At 53.0% G+C, this 12,302-nt stretch overlaps 1 protein-coding gene across 1 annotated transcript in view; it reads left to right on the forward strand.

Moving 5' to 3' along the window:
- The first annotated feature begins 3,032 nt into the window (after positions 1-3,032).
- NR4A3 (nuclear receptor subfamily 4 group A member 3) overlaps positions 3,033-12,302 on the forward strand; it is a 29,304-nt gene continuing 20,034 nt past the window's right edge. The window contains exons 1-4 of the mRNA XM_071554960.1: positions 3,033-3,521; positions 6,006-6,170; positions 8,750-9,636; positions 11,815-11,944. Of these exons, the coding sequence (XP_071411061.1) occupies positions 8,752-9,636; positions 11,815-11,944 (1,015 nt within the window). The 5' untranslated portion in view covers positions 3,033-3,521; positions 6,006-6,170; positions 8,750-8,751. The remainder of the gene's footprint in view (positions 3,522-6,005; positions 6,171-8,749; positions 9,637-11,814; positions 11,945-12,302) is intronic.

Below are 12,302 nucleotides of genomic sequence, written 5' to 3' on the forward strand. Positions count from 1 at the left end.
GTAGATTTCTCGACGCCACTTTCTAATCATTCTCTCCAAATATCCCGTTTCCTGTGTAGCAGTTCTTTAAATAGAAACCTCCAAGATTATTTTAAAGGCTTTCAAAACACTCTTGCCACCGGTTTTGGGTTTGGAGTGGGTTTTGTTGGCTGGGTATTTTTTTTAGCCTTCTTGCATGACGATATTTTCACGTCGTGGGAGACAGGAACAGCTCGAGGAAGCTGCGAAGTTGAATGGAGTACCCGGGGGAGGAAAAGCGGATGGGGGGGAGGAAAAGGGGGGGTACGGGCAATACGGTTTCTAGGACCATCCACCCTGGCACCGACGTTTTGCTCTCTCACACGCTCTCTGTGCGAAGCTGCAAGTTTCGGGATGGCAGTGGGACCTTAGACCCCCGGGGGTAGCCTGCCTGGAGTGGGGCGAGGGGCAGAGACGCTCCGCGGAGTCCCTTTCCCAGCAGAGAGGCCGAGATGCAAAGGAGAAATGACAGCATGGAAAGCGGAGTATTTTTATCAGGGCCGGTGCCCGGGTGAGCGGTGGGCGGAAAGTGCCACCCTCTCTCTCTCCCCTCCCTTGCCCTCAGCCGCCCACGCCGGCAGCGGCATCAAAGGGAATCTCCCTTGTCGCGGCATGTCAGCACCGAGGATGAGCGCACCGGCCCGTCATGGCATTTTCGCTTCTCCCGGCGCTTACTCAACAGGCGGGAGGGGAGGGAGGGCTGGTCCGGGGGGGCGGCGGGGGGAGGACTCCCAACCAGCGTCTCTGCTGCCATGAGGTCACCGCGGCGCTATGCGCCGTGCCCGCCGCCGCCCCTGCTCCGCTCCGTTGCGTCAGGCAGGGGGTATCCCCGGCGCGGCGGCCGAGCGGGGCATCCCCGCCGCGGAAACACCCCGCGCAGCCACGCGTGTCCCTCGCCGGCGGGGTGGGGGGGCCATCCCGCCTCTGTCGCCCCCCGCCCTCCCCCTCCGCTGCAGCGGGCGCTTGGCCGCCGCTCGGGAATGTCAACAGTGGTTCGCCGGTGGGGCGGGCAGGGATGGGATGCGATGGGACGGGGAGGGAAAACAGCAGCCTGTAGCGCGGGAATCGCCCCGCGGAGGGGGAGCCCAGCCGCCTAAACGCGGCCCGACGCTGCTTGTTTTTTCCTTTTTTGAGTGGTGGGAGTGCCGGGTCTGACGCCCCCCGCCAGCGTCCGACTGCGGCTCTCCCCGTCCGGAGGGGCCGCGGGCGGTGCGGGTGCGCGGCGGGTCCCCGCGCTGTGCCCCGCACTCCCCCCTCGGTGCAGAGGAAGCCGCGCGGGGGCGTGGCCCCGCGACAATGGGACTCGCCGGCGCTATAAATACGCGCCCGCATCTATATTTGGTTTGGCCGCATCACGGCGCGGGGGGGGGGGGGGTGTCCCAAAAATAGCGGCGCGCGCCCTCCCGCCGCCGCCGCGCGCTCAATGGGCCCGGCCCCGCCCCCGCCCCCGCGCGCGATCCCGCGCGCCCCGCGCGCCCCGCGCCGCTAAATTTAGCAACGCCGCTTGCGTCAATGACGCGGCCGCCGTGCGTCAGCCGCGCGCGCCCCGCCCCGCGCAACGGGGCCCGCCGCGTCCTGTGCGTGGATTGGCCGCGGCGCCGGCACGAGGGCGTGACGTGGGGGCGCGGGCGGGCCCGGCGGGGCCGGAGCGGCAGCGGGGGGAGCGAGCCCGGCCGGGAGGGGAGCCCGGCGGGTTCCCCGGGGGGAGCGGCCTGGCAGCGCCCCGGCAGGCAGCGAGGGACGCCCCGGCGCCCGCGGGGGGACGGCGAGCTCCGCCCCGGGAAGGGGATCCCGGGCTCGAACGTGGCCGCTGCTCCGCGGCATCCGCCGAATCCTGCGCCAGCCCCGGCTTCGCCTCCCAGGGAGGGAGCGCTCCGCCGCCGTGCCCGTGGAGCGCTGGCACAGCCAGAGGAAAAGCGAAAGTGCCGTCGCCGCCGGTTCCTTCTCCGAGGGGCGGCGGGCGCCTTGCCCGCCCCCGACCCCCGTCCGTCGGGAGAGCTCGCCTGGCGGACCCCCTCTGTGCGAGGCACCGGTCGGCACGGCCGCCGGGACAGCCGCACACATCCCGGCTGCGGCAGCGCATGTAAACACGGCACCGGGCACGGCGGCGGAGCGCCCCATCCGCCCCAAGCACGGCTCCCCGAACAGACACACGGACACAGACAGACACCCACAGACTCTCACAGACGCACGGAGACAGAATGACAGACACATGGACACAGACTGACAGACACAGACTCTGACAGACGCACGGACACTGACTGACAGACACATGGACACAGACTGACACAGACTCTGACAGACACACGGACACAGACTGACAGACACATGGACACAGACAGACACAGGCTCTGACAGACACACGGACACAGACTGACAGACACATGGACACAGACAGACACAGTCTCTGACAGACACACGGACACAGACAGACAGACACAGGCACACGGGCGGCAGCACGGACGCTCTCAGGGGCCGCTCGCACGAGTGCCCGCTCTGTGAACGGCACCTCCCCGCAACCTGCTCCTTGCTCCTGCGCACTGAAAAGTTTCGAAAGAAAAGAAAAAGAGTGAAAAAAAAAGTATAGAGGAGAAAAGAATAGAAAAAATTTAAAGGCAAAAAGAAAAACGTAAAAAAAGAAAAACCGTGAAAAAGAAAAAAGCGAAAGAACTTTTAATAATTAATCCTGAAAGTGCCACTAAGTAACAAAGCAAAGTTCTTCTCATTTGAGCCACTCCAGTAAAGAGATATTTGTGTTGTTACTCGTATTATCATGATCATGAAAATAATTAACAGTATCTGACTTGGGAACGACTCGCCAGGCTGCCGCGAGCTGCCGGCCCCGGGCCGCTCGCCCACCCCGTCCCGCTGCCGGCGGCTGTGCCGGCGGCTCGGCACGGCTCCGCACTCTCGGGCGGCTGTGCGCGGCTCGGCTCGGCACGGCTCGGCTCGGCGCGGTACGGCGGGAGCGCGGCGCACACACTGGGGCGGGGGGGGTCAGTAGCGTCAGGCTCCCATGGCGTCACTATTGACGTTTCGCATTCCAGCCGCTCTATGGAGAGGCCGCTAGGGCTCCTCTCACATAAATGACGTTCAGAGAGAGGGAGCGGGAGAGCAGCGCAGAGAGGCGCCTCCGTCCCCTCTCTCCGGCGCAGGCACACGCGCACCCCGGGGCACTCGCACCGGGACACGGGCACAGGTCCCGGCCCGGCTCCCGCCGCACACACACAAAGGCACATCGCAGCGGCGGCGGCGGCCGCTCGGCATCCCTCGCCCGCCCGCCTGCTCACTCCCTCTCTTCGCCCGGGGACGGGCTCCTGGCTTCTCAGTCTTTTGCAATCCTTTTCCATGCCTCGGGATAACGCACCCTCTGGACCTGCAGCTACCGGGAGTCTGAGGGATTTTGTGTCTCGGGTCCTGCCGCTGGACAGCGCCTACACGCGCCTTTAAGGAAGCGGGCACCTACAAACTAGATGTAAAGACGGAACCTCCACAGCAACCGAGTACGTATGCGAGTGAGCGGGAGCGGCTGAGGGAGAGGGACAACGCGACGTGTCCCCACTCCGTGAAAGTTGTGCCGCCGGGGTAGATAGATCCTGGGGAGATGCCGGCGACGGGCAATACAGCTCAAGCCGACGCGCTGCCGTGCCGGGCTCTCGCTGAAACTTTTCCCTCACCTTCCCCCCCGCCTCCCCCATCCTCCCTGTGGATGCTCATTTGTGTCTCGGCTTCCGAGACTCCCTGCCGGCTCGGCAACCCCCGCCGTGGCCAGGGTATGTCTGCCCCTCGCAAACGGGAGGGCAGTAGTTGAGAGGAGCGGGAGCCGGAGCCGGTGGTACTAAGGTATTTCTGCTAGTTGTTGTCATGGAAATGATGCTGCCGCCGGCGGCGGGGAGTTTACAGCGCCGGTGATGAATGGCAGCAATTTGTCTCCTTCCTTTAGTAGCCGCGCTTGGGAAATCGGTGGTTATGTTTGCACAAGTTCAGCTGTCTAATAGGCAGGTTGAGCTCATCTCACTTTGGGAGACAGCAGCCCCCCTCGGCAGCCCAAAGTGCTCGCCCGAGAGGTAATTGCTGGAATGTGACATATTCTATTGAAATTAGTTGGGATGTTTGCTCGGCACGTCTGCCGGGCATCTGCTCCTCGGAAATGTGCACTTTTCCCTTCGGAGGTCAGAAGTGGTAACGAGGGGCCGCGGTGCCCCGGCACGGGCGGTACCGTGCGGGGAGACTGGGCTCCGCCGCCGCTGCCCCGCTCCCTGCCCCCGCGGCGCCTCTCGCCTTTGCCTTCTCGCCTTAATAGCTGCGAAAGAAGTTTCAGTCTTGGAAAGAGGCGACAAAGCGCGGGCGCTGGGTTGTGCTGTTATGTCGGGGGACGGTTATCGGGGCAGCATTATCGCGATACTCTGTCCCGGGCAGAGATGCGGCTCACCTTAGCGCGGCTAGTTAAGAACGCTGTTACTTAACTCGCAATTTTTGGATACGATGGATTCTGTGCGAGGATGTTTCCCAGGGAAAAGGCGGAAAATGCTGTTTTATGTAGGGGAGTTGGTGTGTTGGGATAGGATTTTTTCTCCAAGAAAAAAAAAGTTTGGGAATGAATCACTAACTTTTATCCAAGCCGCTTCACTCGATTACATTCTTCGCCCTATTTTTCTCCCCTCCGTGGAGACCGTTGTATGCTGGAGTCAAGCCCCGGTAAAAAACAATGGACTAAACTAGACCAGACGGTTTCTTCGGAGGTGAATCTCACGCGATCTCGTGGATATTTGCTGGAGTGACCGTGCGCCTCAGGGCGATCCCTCCCCCCTCAAAAAAAAAAAAATTGCCAGCTAACCGGCGGTGGAAATCGAGCTCGAAACTTTTTAATTGAATGGAGCTTCCCCCTCCGCGGTCCCTCCCGGGTAAATGAAGGTTTCGAAACTCGCTTGAAGAAGTCACAATCACAATGGAGTATTTCACGGTTTCCTCCTCATATTACAGGGTGGGGAGGGGTGTCACTCGGGGCTGAATGTAAAGTGCACAGAGGAAGAAAAGAGCTTTGACAAGGGTAGTTATTTCCTCCTAATTTACAGCCCTTACGGCCCTGCGCTCCTGGCTCGGGCGGCAGCCCGGAGGGGTGCTGCGTGGTTAAAAGCGCAGCGAGTGTCTCTAGGTAACCGGCAGCTCAGGGGGGGAGCAGAGCAGCCCTAGGGCGCTCCGCGCCGAGCGGGAAGCCACCTCGCAGGGGCTCGGGGAGCAACGAAACGCTCGGAAGAGAAAGGGATGAGCTGACAGGCACTTAACATCCCGGGAGCTGGCGGGGGTTCAAAGGCGAGGGGCGCGGGGAAGGGAAAAGAAAGACAAGGAGTGGGAAAAAGAGTCGCCGGTGAGCGGCTCCCGCAGGCAGAGGTCGGCGCGGCCGTGCATCCCCCGCACTGCCGCCGAGCCCCGACCGGTCTCGCAGCGCCCGGAGGGTCGGGAGGAGGCGGCGGGGCTGCGCTCCCTCCCCCGCGCCCGCAATGGTGGAGCGGGACGCGAAAACACCGCAGGCTAGCCGGGATGTCAGGATACCCAAGTCTGGCCGGTACCTTGCTTAGAAACTTCCAGCCGCTCCCTGTCCCCAAAAAAGAGAAAGTTCTCGCGGGAAAGTGGACACTCGGAGATGCTGCCCCGGTTGTTGTAGTCACCCCGCCCGGGGTTGCCCTCTTGCCTTCCCCAAGCTCCTCTCTCGGAGAACAACCCGTCGACTCCGTTGTCCCAGCCCGGTGCTCTCTGCCTTTTGTGTGATGAGGGAGTGGGAGCCGGCAGGAATGAGTGCGCTCTCCGTGTGGCTCCCGCTTCCCACCCGCGGGGCGAGGCGGGGGGTTGCCGTGCGGGCGGGGGGGAAGGTCCCCCCACGTTTCCCCGAGGTGGTCCGCAGGGGGGGGAGGCGGGGGGCGCCCCTCTGCCCCGCGGGGCTCCGCCGCCCCCTGACTGTGCCTTGTCTCCCCGCCGCCGGCGGACAGAGCCCGGGTCGGAAGAGCGCCCCCCGCCCAGGCCAGGCCCCGGGCCCGCCTCCGCAGAGAGGTCCCAACCGGCACCCACCCCGCCGCCGCCGCCGCCGCCGCCGCCCGCCGCCGCCTCCGCCCGCACCTCCAGCCCCACCATTCAGCGCGCAAGATACCCGCCAGGTAAGCTGCGGCTCCGCGAGAGGGGCAGCAGGATGGGGAGGAGGGAGAGCGTGAGACAGCCCCTGCCGCGGCCCCTGCGCTTCCCAGATCCCTTTGGCATCATCGGTCCCCGATGGCCCGGGGCGTTTAAATCCCAAAAGGATCAGGGCAGAGCCTGCGTTTGGCACAGCGCTTTTGGCGATGCCGTGCCTGGTCGCACGGGGGTTGCAAGCCCCCCGCCAAAGACGTGCCAGATTTAAGGGGAAGATGGGTGGGATTGCTGGTGTCCCTGTGAGGAGCCCAACTTGCCTGGCGTTCAACTAGGTACCCCTTACGTCAAGTTCTCGCAAAGGTAGCAGAATACTGGGATACTAATTCCCAATGTCCCTATCTTGATTCTTTTACCCATTCATTTGGGCTTAGATGACAGGTTGCTTTTTAATGCATCTCCCCGTGGGGCTTTTTTTTCCATTTTTTTAAATATTCTTGGATAAAGAAGAAAAATTCCCTGGTTATTTGCTTTGCAGGGGAATTAATACTGGTGCCCTAAGTGGAAAAGTAGAGGTTAGAATTAGTCAAGTGCGCTGGCAAAGGGTGAGGTAGGAGGAGTCCCACAGAGACAGGAGAGACCAGACCTTTAGGTTAGGGATATTTTTTCAGTCCTCAGGTCAGAGTTATTTTAGACTTCTGGTTTTTTTTACTCCAGTTTGCACAGAATTCAGTGACATAACCCTCTTATGCTCAGAAAAATGCAGGATAAAAAGGGCATAATGATCTGTTTCCCTGAACTCCTGCTCATTTTGTGAGCTAGCAAAAAAGCTTTTTTCCTTTATAAAGCTGTGTGTCAACATGTCCATTTGTCACATTATCTCTCCAGTTACTCAGCTGTGTTCCTCAGTCAGTTTTTAGTGGAGGTGTGTGGAAAGAATTTCTTTCTTTCCCTTTTTATTTGATTAAGCACTGATCAGTATATTTTAACAGACGGTCCTTAAACTAACAAATGATAGTGATACGATTTGCCTGGAAATGTGTGTGCATGGAATGGAATGGACAGGAATTGACAGGGAAAAAAAGAGAATGGTAGAATGATATATAAATAACATTTGGAGGCAAGGCTTGGGAAAGGGTTGTCCTGCTTTTTCTTCAAGCTTTTGGATTTACAAGCAGGAAGATCTTTATTTCAGGAAACAACAACATTTTTTTTCTCAGTTTTTAATGTTTTCTCGAGAAGAAAGATCTGAATAGTTTGTGACAGCATGATAATTGAAATCTAATGCTTAGTTTACATATGTTTATCTGCAAAGCAGACAGGAAAGAATTGAAAGTTGATTTAATACCAATTATTTGGATTCCTGCATGCCAAACTCAAGTGAATATTTTAAACTTGTAAGTGAAAGGAGTTCTTAAAATAATGAGGAAATAACCTCATTATTTTTGAGGCAGTTTTAGGGGGGTTTTTAGCATGAATTATCTCAAGTGCTTTTGGAATATAAATAACCATGATTAAGAAGAGATGAACTGCACTTAATTTTGATATACATTTAATCCATATTTACTTTTCTCTTTATGAGAAAATTTATACTAATTGATGCATTTTATTCCTCTGCTGTGGAACCAAAATACATCATACACTTTTAGTTTGGGTTACAAATACTGGGCTACAATCTCACAGTGTTTAGGCAGGCAAACCTCAATGAATTGCACAACTGGGTCCATTATTTCCTGTGACCAGCAAATGAAGCAGCAGACTAGTAGGAAATGTAAAGGGTAAAACAATCAGATCATTAGAGCCAGGCACTGTGTTGCTTCAGCTATCCCAGCTATCAGTGAACTGCATTAACTTTTATGATTGATGGATAAAAACAACTGTATTAGGGGCCTCAACCTTGCTTTCCCATAAATACAGAAATACCACATACTTTTTATCTTACATTTTTGGAAATTTAAGGATATATTGTACCCTCCGCTTTTTTAAGGAGAATGTTCTATCACAGACAAGCTTTAAAATGAAAAAATTAGACAACAACCTGCAATTATTAGGTGACCAGAAATATCCTTCAGAAGTCCAGAGCTGAGTAAATAAAATTGATACTTGCAAGTCCTAAGTAGCAAACCCTGTGATTTGAGTAATTCCTCTGACCCATGCTACAGATGCTTCTTCTTTTAAAATAAATACAATTTTCAATATTATGCATTTGATAATCTCATTTGCCCTTCATGAAAATTTTACAGCATGATTGCACGCATACAGAGTTAGAGTCATAAACTCTTCTCATTCTACTTATCTAATTCTCATTGACAACTATGTATATTACACAGCAGATGTAGGGCAGCTTGAGATGGATTCTTCCCTCTCTGACACTGGTATAAATGTGAGTTTCTCCTGTGACTGGATAAGAGCAGGCTCTCTAATACTTAATGCTTAGTCGATCCCTGATGCATATTTCTTGTTGAAAGGCAATGTGCTCTGTCCAGGCAAGAATGGGTGTCTAACTGAGCTCTGAAATGTGGGAAAGCTTTCAGGAAAAAAGTGTGTGAGGGCCTGGGCCATGGCCTTGGTGCACTGGGCTTGTTGTTAATGTGCCCCTTTGCCCTTGCAGATATGCCCTGTGTGCAAGCGCAGTATAGCCCTTCACCACCCGGTTCAAATTATGCATCTCAGACCTACGCATATGGCTCGGAGTACAGCTCAGACATCATGAACCCTGACTATGGCAAGCTGACCATGGACCTGAGCAGTACCGAGATCACTGCCACTGCCACCACTTCCCTTCCCAGCTTCAGCACCTTTATGGAGGGTTACTCTGGCAGCTATGAGCTCAAGCCTTCCTGCCTCTACCAAATGCAATCTGCCTCCTCTGGCCAGAGGCCCCTCATAAAGATGGAAGACACCCGGCTGTCCCCATACCAGCCTTCACTGCCCCCCTCCACAGATGAGGGGATGCCCAGCACTTCCATGTACTTCAAGCAATCTCCACCCTCCACTCCCACCACACCTGGCTTCCCTGCTCACCAGAGCCTGTGGGATGAGCCCCCACTACAGCCCACGCAGCCCTGCCTGCCTCCCAGCCACCTGATGGACACCACCCCCATGAAGACCGTGCCTCCACGCTTCCCTCTCTTCCACTTCAAGCACTCCCCTCCGCACACGCCGTCCACGGCCACCCACATGTGCTACGATCCTGCCTCCCTGAGCCTGCCCCTGGGCTCCGACAGACCTGCCGCCAGCCAGGCTCCCATGGAGGGCCATTCCTACGGGCTCCACCTGGCCAAAAGACCAGCCACCTTAGCCTTTTCACCGCTCGGCCTCAACCCAGCCGCCTCCAGCCTGATGGGTGAGAGCAGTGGAAGTGGCAGCAGTGGCCTCCCATCTCCGCCCAGCAGGAGCTCTTCATCTGGGGAAGGCACCTGCGCTGTCTGTGGAGATAATGCCGCCTGCCAGCACTACGGGGTGCGGACATGCGAGGGCTGCAAGGGCTTTTTCAAGGTGAGAGCTCTGTGGTTTGCTCCCCTCCCCACTTCCCTCCAACTCACTTCCCTCCCCACCTGCATGTTCCTGGTCCTGACCCCGCGGTTCAGGGGCATGGTTTGTTAAAACTCGGGCCCCCCATCAGGACAGGATGGACACCTACCCAGAGTTGTTGAAGAAAGCCCAAGCAAGCCCTCTGTAAGATCAGCCAGTTTTGGTTGAGATAAGGCCATGGCAGTGAACTGGGCAAACCACATCTCTGGTTTGCCAGCATTCCTCAGTGGAGCTTGGGTCACCCCTGTCTGAGCTATAAACTTCATTTATTCTGTAGTGAAACTCTCCTGGAATACATTCCAATTGGACCTTGCATTTAAGTGAGAAAAGCAACCCTGAAGTCGTAAAATTCACTTGATATTTTAGGTGATGGCAGCGGTGCTGTTTGTTGCCCTGGGCTGGCTGGGGCGAGGAGGGCTGCAGGGTGGTTGCATCAGGAAGAAACTGTTTTCACACATGAGACAAACCCAAGCACTTCTACTTGCATTTGCTTGCTGCTTTATTGTTACCCTTCAGTTCAGGAGCCCAGGGAGTCCTTATCAGTGGAAAGCTGTTTGCAGAGCAGTGACTAGGAACCACACAGGGTCCTGGTGTCTACTCTGCAGCCAGGGCAGCTTTGCAGCTGAATAGCAACACAAATAACTTATACACAGCAGTTTCTCCATGGAAACTTTGTGCTTATATTTTTAAGAATTGAAAACACTCTTTTCCTCATAGATTTGAGTGCTTTTTAATTCCCATTCATCAGGCTGAGTTCAGATTCCAGTATTATTTTCAGAAATAGCTTGTTTGAGTGAAGAGGTTGGGATAGACTTTTAGTAGGATGGTTCTGGGCAGCAGGTTTAAGATTTGATACATTTAGGGTTGATTTGGTATATTCCTTCCTGCTAAGATAGCAGTCATGCCCCTGTTCTGGTAAAAGATACAATGTGAGCAAAACCAGTCCCAAAATATTTGTGGGGAGGGCTTACAACATTTTTTTTATTGTAGGTGGAGCTGGCAATGTTACTTAATAATAATCCTTTGACAACATGGTAACATACACAACTCCTATAAAACTAATTTGTTATTTAAATATAACTAGAAGGCGGAACACAAATAACCTGGAAATAGCAGCTTTTATGAGCCCAAACCTGCCTCTGTGGAAATTAATAGCATATCCTTGATTTGTAACAGTACCTAGAGCTTATTCTGAAAAATTGAACTGTTTATAGCTCCAAATCACAATGAATAATATTTGCTGTGTTTCTTATATTTAGTAAATTGAGGCAGTTATTTGATAACAAACACAAATTATGAAATAACATTTTATCCATTCGTTTAATTAGAGGGAAAATTTATTATTGCATGTTGAGTTGATAAATTTGTTCCTGATGTCTTTCCTGTTAATGTCTTTTTTGATGTTATTTATTGATGTATCTTTGATTTTAAGTATGGAAACACATTACATTTTTGGATCAATATTTGTTACATTCTTACAAAGCTTATCAGGTTTTCACAAATTTAAAATTTATTGTATTATTTTTCAAGATAATTTTAGAGTTCATTAAATGTACATAACTGTAGTATAATTCTGTCTGGTTTTTTGGTTTTTTTTCCCAGGTCAGGTTAGCTTTCCCAGAATATTTAGCTAAACACTAAACACATTTTGTAATGGTTTCTGGTATTTTTTTCTCCCTGATGATTTTAATGGCTAACCAAACCACTTATTGTGGTATTTGACTAACAATAGTGATAGCAAGAGAAGTACATTGCAGATAATTTTGATTTTATTTTAATAAGGTCAGCAATAATCAAGGGAATGAACCAAGTAGAAAATTGTTCCCAAAGGGATATTAAAAGTGGAGATAATCTAATCCCCAAAGGTAGATGTGATGACCTGGTAATTTCAGATATGATTTTATCATTCAAAGTTGCCTGTCTCCAGAGACTTGCTTCAGAACAATCCTAGATGATTTTCATTGTCAGCAGCTAACACTAATAAAATTGTTTTTCCTGCAGGCTAGTGTGTTAGGAAATTAATTTTATCTAATTATATGAATTGCACTGTCACTTTTCATGTTGTAATTAAAACACATTTTGTCAGGTTCTAAGTTGCTCAGAAAACAATCAGTTTACTATATTTGTGTTGCATTTTCACAGAGAACAGTTCAGAAAAATGCAAAGTATGTTTGTCTGGCAAATAAAAACTGTCCAGTGGACAAGAGACGTCGTAACAGATGCCAATACTGCCGGTTTCAGAAGTGTCTCAGCGTTGGCATGGTTAAAGAAGGTAAGGACTATGGCTGGATAATCCCAGAAACTGAAATAGAATGTTTAATGAATCTGTGTGTGTGTGTGTGTGTGTGTGTGTGTGTGTGTGTGTGTGTATGTGTGTGTGTGTGTATGTGTGTGTGTGTGTGTTTGTGTGTGCACGTGTAAACATGGATATATTTACAATGAATTCGACAGTGCTGGGATTCTTACCCCAATTGTGCTTTTATGTAATACTGTATTGTATTTCTGCTTTTCACCCTTATTATCATATTTAGACTATAGACCCCAGAGTTCAAGAACAGCAGGGTCACAAGAGGATAATTTGACACTGGCCAAAATGTCTCCTTTATTAACTTTGAATGTCGCTCGATAAT

Source organism: Pithys albifrons, chromosome 4, assembly GCF_047495875.1.
Source record: "Pithys albifrons albifrons isolate INPA30051 chromosome 4, PitAlb_v1, whole genome shotgun sequence".
Taxonomy (NCBI): Eukaryota; Metazoa; Chordata; class Aves; order Passeriformes; family Thamnophilidae; genus Pithys; species Pithys albifrons.